This window comes from Clupea harengus, chromosome 19 (genome assembly GCF_900700415.2).
Source record: "Clupea harengus chromosome 19, Ch_v2.0.2, whole genome shotgun sequence".
In the NCBI taxonomy this organism is placed as follows: Eukaryota; Metazoa; Chordata; class Actinopteri; order Clupeiformes; family Clupeidae; genus Clupea; species Clupea harengus.
Genome location: NC_045170.1, coordinates 1,987,047 through 1,997,046, shown reverse-complemented (window position 1 = coordinate 1,997,046; position 10,000 = coordinate 1,987,047). Strand labels below are relative to the sequence as shown.

General features: G+C 51.2%; 1 protein-coding gene across 2 annotated transcripts in view; it reads left to right on the top strand.

Annotated features, from left to right (window-relative positions):
• The first annotated feature begins 7,318 nt into the window (after positions 1-7,318).
• The window catches only part of znf704 (zinc finger protein 704), an 8,288-nt gene continuing 5,606 nt past the window's right edge, over positions 7,319-10,000 (top strand). For both annotated transcript variants that reach the window (XM_012816395.2, XM_031586442.1), the window contains exon 1: positions 7,319-8,255. In XM_012816395.2, the coding sequence (XP_012671849.1) occupies positions 7,998-8,255 (258 nt within the window). In that variant the 5' untranslated portion in view covers positions 7,319-7,997. The remainder of the gene's footprint in view (positions 8,256-10,000) is intronic.

Sequence of the window (10,000 nt, the reverse complement as noted above, 5' to 3'; positions counted from 1 at the left end):
CTGTCATATTTTGTACCTTCGCTGTTTCTGTCGTTTGGATTTGAGGTTTATTCTGTAAAGTCGGGTTTTGTTAGGTTTTTTTTCTACTAATGAAATTTGAGTATGAGAGTGTTGTTATTTGACCTTTGACCTTTGAGTTCGAGCAGCATCAGGTAGGGCTGAGATAAGAGTCCAGACCCGATCAGCTGAGATAAGAGTGGGGAACCCTGCAGATGAGATATCCAGACCTGATCAGCCGAGATAAGAGTGGGGAACCTGCAGATGAGATATCCAGACCTGATCAGCCGAGATAAGAGTGGGGAACCTGCAGATGAGATATCCAGACCTGATCAGCGGAGATAAGAGTGGGGAACCTGCAGATGAGATATCCAGACCTGATCAGCCGAGATAAGAGTGGGGAACCTGCAGATGAGATATCCAGACCTGATCAGCGGAGATAAGAGTGGGGAACCTGCAGATGAGATATCCAGACCTGATCAGCCGAGATAAGAGTGGGGAACCTGCAGATGAGATATCCAGACCTGATCAGCGGAGATAAGAAACCCTGCAGATGAGATATCCAGACCCGATCAGCTGAGATAAGAAACCCTGCAGATGAGATATCCAGACCTGATCAGCCGAGATAAGAGTGGGGAACCTGCAGATGAGATATCCAGACCTGATCAGCTGAGATAAGAGTGGGGAACCCGGCAGATGAGATATCCAGACCTGATCAGCGGAGATAAGAAACCCTGCAGATGAGATATCCAGACCTGATCAGCCGAGATAAGAGTCGGGGGGAAAACCCTGCAGTTGAGAGTCCAGACCCGATCAGCTGCTGGACGAGAGATAGATGCTTCCCCAAGGGCGGAATACACCGTAGGGTTCATGACCTTTACAAGGGGATGAGACGGACAGACAGAGGGACAGACAGAGGGACAGACAGAGGGACAGGGGGGGGGACAGACAGAGGGACAGACAGAGGGACAGGGGGGGGACAGACAGAGGGACAGACAGAGGGACAGGGGGGGGAGGAAAGGGAGACAGACAGAAGGAGGGGAGGGGAGGAGAGAGAGATAGAGAGAGAAATAAAGAGGGGTGGTATTTCCCATATAATTGGGTTCTATTAACATTGGGTGCCACTCTTGTCTTAGTCGTCATGGTTTCTGACCCCCCCCCCCCCCCACCCCTCTCCTCCTCATGCACTTCGCATACACTCACCTGGTTACGCCATCTAATGTCGTCACCGTCGTCACGGCAACGGCATCAGAAATCTTTCAATGGCCTGCCAAACTATGAGCATTTGACTGTGCCAAATCTATAAGCGGTACCACTCGTGCAAGCTCCCTCAAAGAGGAGGCTTGTGTATGGATGTGTGTGTGTGTGTGTGTGTGCGCGCGCGCGCGCGTGTGTGTGTGTGTGTGTGTGTGTGCTTATTGGAGGTTCAGTTCACCTTTTTAGCTGAAATACCTTCTGTTATGTGTTTGCATGTAAATAATGATCATGTCGTGGACATTATTAAAAGAATTGATCTGTAAGCAGCGGTGTTGTGTGTTTCTTTATGCCTGCAGGGTTCACAAAGGTGTGTGTTATATTCACAAAGGTGTGTGTCACAGAGTTACAAAGTCTATTATAAGGGTGTGTGTCACACAGTTACAAAGTCTATTAGAACTTCAGGTCTACACGGCACAGGTGTGTGTCACAGAGTTACAAAGTCTATTAGAACTTCAGGTCTACACGGCACAGGTGTGTGTCACAGAGTTACAAAGTCTATTAGAACTTCAGTTCTACACGACACAGGTGTGTGTCACAGAGTTACTATTATAACTCTATTATAGGTCTATAAGTCTATTAGAACTTCAGGTCTACACGGCACAGGGTGTTAAACTCGTGCTATTGGTTGGGGATTTCCCACAGTGTTGGCCACTTAATGTCACCTGCAAGAACTTATACCACACAAGTACTCTAGCACACACACACACACACACCAGACCAGACCAGACCACACAAGTACTCTAGCACACACACACACACACCAGACCAGACCAGACCACCTCAGTACTCTAGCACACACACCAGACCAGACCAGTCTAACTACAGACCACCTCAGTACTCTAGCACACACACCAGACCAGACCACCTCAGTACTCTAGCACACACACCAGACCAGACCAGACCACCTCAGTACTCTAGCACACACACCAGACCAGTCTTATACCACCTCAGTACTCTAGCACACACACCAGACCACCTCAGTACTCTAGCACACACCAGACCACCTCAGTACTCTAGCACACACACCAGACCAGACCACCTCAGTACTCTAGCACACAGACCAGACCAGACCACCTCAGTACTCTAGCACACACACACACACCAGACCAGACCACCTCAGTACTCTAGCACACAGACCAGACCAGTCTAACTACAGACCAGACCACCTCAGTACTCTAGCACACACACCAGACCAGTCTTATACCACCTCAGTACTCTAGCACACAGACCAGACCAGTCTAACTACTGTAACACACACACCAGACCAGTCTAACTACTGTAGCACACACACCAGACCAGCATAACTACTGTAACACACACACCAGACCAGACCACCTCAGTACTCTAGCACACACACCAGACCAGACCACCTCAGTACTCTAGCACACAGACCAGACCACCTCAGTACTCTAGTACACACACCAGACCAGACCACCTCAGTACTCTAGCACACACACCAGACCAGTCTAACTACTCTAGCACACACACCAGACCAGACCAGCCTCAGTACTCTAGCACACACACCAGACCAGACCACCTCAGTACTCTAGCACACACACCAGACCAGTCTAACTACTCTAGCACACACACCAGACCAGTCTAACTACAGACCACCTCAGTACTCTAGCACACAGACCAGACCAGTCTAACTACTGTAACACACACACCAGACCAGTCTAACTACTCTAGCACACAGACCAGACCAGACCACCTCAGTACTCTAGCACACACACCACACCAGACCACCTCAGTACTCTAGCACACACACCACACCAGACCACCTCAGTACTCTAGCACACACACCAGACCAGACCACCTCAGTACTCTAGCACACAGACCAGACCAGTCTAACTACTCTAGCACACACACCAGACCAGTCTAACTACTGTAGCACACAGACCAGACCAGTCTAACTACAGACCACCTCAGTACTCTAGCACACACACCAGACCAGACCACCTCAGTACTCTAGCACACACACCAGACCAGACCACCTCAGTACTCTAGCACACAGACCAGACCAGACCAGACCACCTCAGTACTCTAGCACACAGACCAGACCAGACCAGACTACCTCAGTACTCTAGCACACACACCAGACCAGACCACCTCAGTACTCTAGCACACACACCAGACCAGACCAGTCTAACTACTGTAACACACAGACCAGACCAGACCACCTCAGTACTCTAGCACACACACCAGACCAGTCTAACTACAGACCACCTCAGTACTCTAGCACACACACCAGACCAGACCACCTCAGTACTCTAGCACACACACCAGACCAGACCACCTCAGTACTCTAGCACACAGACCAGACCAGTCTAACTACTGTAACACACACACCAGACCAGTCTAACTACTGTAACACACACACCAGACCAGACCACCTCAGTACTCTAGCACACACACCAGACCAGACCACCTCAGTACTCTAACACACACACCAGACCACCTCAGTACTCTAGCACACACACCACCTCAGTACTGTAACACACACACCAGACCAGACCAGACCACCTCAGTACTCTAGCACACACACCAGACCAGACCACCTCAGTACTCTAGCACACAGACCAGACCAGACCACCTCAGTACTCTAGCACACACACCAGACCAGTCTAACTACTGTAACACACACACCAGACCAGTCTAACTACAGACCAGACCAGACCAGTCCACCTCAGTACTCTAGCACACACACCAGACCACCTCAGTACTCTAGCACACACACCAGACCAGACCACCTCAGTACTCTAGCACACACACCAGACCAGACCAGCCTAACTACTCTAGCACACAGACCAGACCAGACCACCTCAGTACTCTAGCACACACACCAGACCAGTCTAACTACTGTAACACACACACCAGACCAGACCAGTCTAACTACTGTAGCACACAGACCAGACCAGTCTAACTACTGTAACACACACACCAGACCACCTCAGTACTCTAGCACACAGACCAGACCAGACCACCTCAGTACTCTAGCACACACACCAGACCAGTCTAACTACTGTAACACACACACCAGACCACCTCAGTACTCTAGCACACAGACCAGACCAGTCTAACTACTGTAACACACACACCAGACCAGTCTAACTACTGTAGCACACAGACCAGACCAGTCTAACTACTGTAACACACACACCAGACCAGCATAACTACAGACCAGCCTAAGTACTCTAGCACACAGACCAGACCAGTCTAACTACAGACCAGCCTAACTACAGACCAGCATAACTACAGACCAGTCTAACTACAGACCAGCCTAACTACAGACCAGCCTAACTACAGACCAGTCTAACTACAGACCAGCCTAACTACAGACCAGCCCAGACCAGCCTAACTACAGACCAGCCTAACTACAGACCAGTCTAACTACAGACCAGCATAACTACTGTAACACACACACCAGACCAGTCTAACTACAGACCAGCCTAACTACAGACCAGCTTAACACACAGACCAGCTTAACTACAGACCAGCATAACTACAGACCAGCCTAACTACAGACTAGCATAACTACAGACCAGCCTAACTACAGACCAGTCTAACTACAGACCAGCCTAACTACAGACCAGCATAACTACAGACCAGCATAACTACAGACCAGCCTAACTACAGACCAGCATAACTACAGACCAGACCAGCCTAACTTCAGACCAGCCTAACTACAGACCAGACCAACTACAGACCACCCTAACTACAGACCAGCATAACTACAGACCAGTCTAACTACAGACCAGCATAACTACAGACCAGCATAACTACAGACCAGCATAACTACAGACCAGTCTAACTACAGACCAGCCTAACTACAGACCAGCATAACTACAGACCAGACCAGTCTAACTACAGACCAGTCTAACTACAGACCAGCATAACTACAGACCAGCCTAACTACAGACCAGCCTAACTACTGTAGCATACAGACCAGACCAGCCTAACTACTGTAGCACACAGACCAGACCAGCATAACTACAGACCAGCCTAACTACAGACCAGCCTAACTACAGACCAGCATAACTACAGACCAGCATAACTACAGACCAGACCAGCCTAACTTCAGACCAGCCTAACTACAGACCAGACCAACTACAGACCAGCCTAACTACAGACCAGCATAACTACAGACCAGTCTAACTACAGACCAGCATAACTACAGACCAGACCAGCCTAACTACAGACCAGCCTAACTACAGACCAGCCTAACGACAGTATCACACAGACCAGCCTAACTACAGACCAGCATAACTACAGACCAGCCTAACTGCTGTAGCACACAGACCAGCCTAAGTACACAAGGGTGCACTAATAATAATAATAATCAATTCAATCTTATATAGCGCTTCACTAAATACCCGAAGTCGCTTTACAGAGTCCAGAGTCCAGTAGTCATTCATACACACACAGTCATACCGGTGGTGGTAAGCTACATCAGTAGCCACAGCTGCCCTGGGGCAGACTGACAGATGCGTGGCTGCCAATCAACGCCTACGGCCCCTCCGACCACCACCAACATTCATTCATATTCACTACAACCACCATACTGATACATAACACTTATAGAACAACAACAACAACAACAACAACAACAGCAGTGTGTGAGAGGGGGTCACCGGGGTCACTGGGTTCACCGGGGTTCACTGGGGTCACATGGGCACCTTCCTTCGTCAGTGTTTAGTTTAGTTGAATTAAGCACGTGACACCTCCAGGACGCTGACTGTTGTGAAGTATGAATAATGGACTCATTTGTAAATTATAGAAATCATTATTAGTAGTAGTAGCAGCAGGAGCAGGAGAGAGAGAGGGAGGAGGAGGGGGAGGAGGAGAGAGGGAGGAGGAGGAAGAGGAGGAGGAGCAGGAGGAGAGGAGGAGGAGGAGAGGAGGAGAGGAGGAGGAGGGGGAGGAGGAGAGAGGGAGGAGGAGGAAGAGGAGGAGCAGGAGGAGAGGAGGAGGAGGAGGAGGAGAGGAGGAGGGGAGGAGGAGGAAGAGGAGGAGGAGCAGGAGGAGGAGGAGGAGGGGAGGAGGAGGAAGAGGAGGAGCAGGAGGAGGAGGAGAGAGGGAGGAGGAGGAGCAGGAGAGGAGGAGGAGAGAGAGAGCAGGAGGAGCAGAAAGAGGAGGAGAGGTGGAGGAGGAAGAGGAGGAGGAGAGAAGGAGGAGGAGGAGGAAGAGCAGGAGGAGGAGGAGCAGGAAGAGGAGGAGGAAGAGGAGGAGGAGCAGGAGGAGAGAGAGGGAGGAAGAGGAGGAGCAGGAGGAGGAGAGGAGGAGCAGGAGGAGAGAGATGAGGAGGAGCAGGAGGAGGAGGAAGAGGAGGAGGAGAGAAGGAGGAGGAGCAGGAGGAGCAGGAGGAGGAAGAGGAGGAGGAGGAGGGGAGGAGGAGCAGGAGGAGGAGGAGGAGAGCAGGAGGAGGAGCAGGAGGAGGAAGAGGAGGAGGAGGAGGAGGAGGAGCAATCAAAAGCCTGTCCCTTGCTCAGGAGCATAACCTGTCTGGTCATCCTTGCCTGTGTGTCCTACCCCTAAACCGTCTTATTTCTACAACTACACTTGTCTGGAAGCATTAGCATGAGGGCTTTCAGATGACCAGTCACATTTCAGAGCAAGACATATTGGTGACAGGATGCCTCTCAACAGTGTGTGTGTGTGTTTGTGTGTGTGTGTGTGTGTGTGTGTGTGTGGAGGTGTGCGTGTGTGTGTGTGTGTGTGTGGAGGTGTGTGTGTGTGTGTGTGTGTGTGTGTGTGTGTGTGTGTGTGTATATGTGTGTGTGTGTGTGTGTGTGTGTGGAGGTGTGTGTGTGTGTGTGTGTGTGTGGAGGTGTGTGTGTGTGTGTGTGTGTGTGTATGTGGAGGTCCTCCATCTTCATCCTCCTCCCCCCCTCCGCTCATCTTCATCCTTGCGTCATTGTTTTGAACGGCGCTTCCTCTTCCTCCACGGCCTCCATTATCATCAGTGTTTGGAGGGAAACCGACACGAAGACGGCCGCTTACAACGAGCGGAGGCGTGTGAGCTCTCAGCCAATCAGCGCGCACGTCGGCCGGGTGAGCGGCGCACATGTTTACAGGCAGCATTCTACCGGTAGAGGCAGCGGGTCGCGCGTGAGGCTGCTACGGAGTGGATTATTTCGATCTGTTGAATCCGGAGTCGGGACGCCGGTGGCTTGCGTTCGCTAGCTCGGTTCCGGTGCCAGGGTAGAGAAAGACATTAACGAAATACATTTTGTATGACATTTAAGAAGTGAAAGAAAGCGGTTGGAGCCGATATTTGCTTGCTGGTGGGATAGAAACGGCCACTTACCTCTCGGTCCGACACCCGGCGTGCAGTTCCGTGTTTTTCAACTGTCTTTCAGGCTTAAGGGAACGGCTAGGAAAATAAACAGGTCGAATGAAGAAAGATCGGTTGCCGCCGGTCGGATGAAGGAACTAGACGAAGGAAAACTGGTCGTTTGCATGCGTCCGTGGCGCGTAGATTGGGTGCTCTGCTAGCACTTTAAATCCCAGCTTTATTCCGTTTCGGTTCTAATGTTGTAATGCCAACAAGCGAGCAACCGTGGCCGAATATGTTACCGCTGTCAAATGTCCTGTTTTTGCTTTTCAGGGCGCCTAGTTGGTCCGTTGTGGTTGTTGTGCTATTTTGATGTTGACGTTTATTTGTGTTAAATCGAGGCGTATTTTGGGTGCGAATCAAAACAGTTTACTTTCGCGAGTAGAGTAAAACCGTCGTTGTTCAAGCTATGCACACGAGGCGCCTTGTGAAGCGCTCCATCATCGGGAGCCGTGTGTATGCGCCCTGTCCGACCGGGGAATCGGCTCCGCTGACCGGGGTGGTCCAGGCGGTGAAGCCGGAGAACAGAGACGCCTCCGGCGGACCCCGGCGCAGCGTCTACACGGTGCTCATGCAGGACGGGAGTCTGAAGGAGTACACCGAGGACGAGATCGCGATGGGCACCAGTCAGATGGCTGCGAAGGGACCGCTGAAGTCGAGTTTGAAGGTGCGTGTGTGTGTGTGTGTGTGTGTGGGGGGGGCAGATTCTGTTTTTGTTGTGAGCAGAGTCTGCGTTTGGTGCAAGTCTGCGCTGCTATGCTACCGATGCACGAATTAAACCCAAACAATTGTGCGATGTTACATAAAGCGCGGCGGTGCACTGGCGGTTGATGCCGCTGTCAGGCCATTGCCCCTCGGTAAATAAGACAAAGAGGGGGGGTGGCGGTCACGACTGTACGACTGGGCCTGCCTGCGTCTGTTTGTGTGACCTAGCGGGTGGGTAGCCTTGCAAAACAAACCTGTACTGCAGCAGCGCTGAGCTCTACGGAGCTGTGTGTGTGTGTGTGTGTGTGTGTGTGTGTCAGAACGAGCGCATCGGTGTTTTGCACCACCGACATCCATCTCCCGCTCATAGTAAACAAGAGGAAGTGTTTCGCAGCGTCGGGACATGTTTATTTGAAAATGAGTGCATATGGTGTATATATGTGCCGTAGATGATGATGTTTTCAGTTTTGGGTTTAGTGTTTAGTGTGAGGGTTTTTTTCTGATGTCGTAACATTTGACATGCCGCAATGGGATATGCGACACACGGCGGCTTTGTGTGAGAAATAGCCTAGAAAACGAAAACGTCTTTTACAGTTACGACTTACAGTCCTTGATGAAACAAACAAAGGTGGTCAGGCTCCGACCTGACAACCACCCCCCCCCCCCCCCCCGCGCATGCACAGCACCGGGGAGATACCGGGGTGGGTCGTAGTGACGATGTTTTTCCACGCATTATAGTGAAATAACCGCAACGCTGAAATAGCTACAGTCGTAACTACGTAATTACAAACACCAAACCAAGCGCAGTTTCTGAAATGACATCAGTGACATTTGTTTGGGTTTCTGTTTGGCCAAAAAAAATGTTGAGCGCATGCCACAACAGCTGGCAGCCCTCGCGCAGTCCGCAGCTGTATTCGCCCATCAGAGTTCAATCAATTATTATCAACCGATAATAATACTACAGATGTAACGGTCTGGGTATCCCAACTATGAACAGCTACGTACCAAGCGGGGCATTTATGGCCAGAAATCACCACCACGGGGTCTGTGCATAGCAGGAGGAGAAAGAATCTAATAGTCCCTTTTCGGAACACGCGTGGCTCCGACATCTCAACCCCCCCCCCCTAAGCGAAAAAAAAAGAAGGAAAAGAAAGAAAAAAAGTTGAAACAGAAGAAGGGCGCAGGGGGGAGGGGTCGATAAAGGATGTGAAATCGAAGAGGGGGCGAATCCCAGCCTGGCGCAGCTGCCGGAGCGGAGTGCACCCTTTTTTGGGGGGGGGGGGGACAGGACATGCTCGGAGAATCTGGGATCTCTGGCAGAGTGCCCAGAATAACAAGCGAGCGCGCTTGGGAGTCGGGAGGGGCGCATGCCACTTGTTGACTTGTTTTGTTGTGGGAAGGGGGGCTGCGCCGAGTGCCACCGCATGCGCGCGCGTCACAAAGACAAAAGGCAGATCCTATTCGGTTTTGTTTTGGTTTGTTGTTGTCTTTTGTCAGGGTAAATCCCGTTGGTCCGTGGTTCGGTTCATATCACCGTCTAATTAAAACGCTCCGAGGCTAACGCGCAGCGCAGCGGTGGGTCTTTTGTCCTGTGAGGCGGCACGGTACGGAGGCTGTTTGGGCCAGATTCGCACGGGACGAGCCAAGTTTAGATTCGTCCCGTGACGGTTGAGTGATCGTCGGGAGGCGCGGAAGCATGCGGCTGAT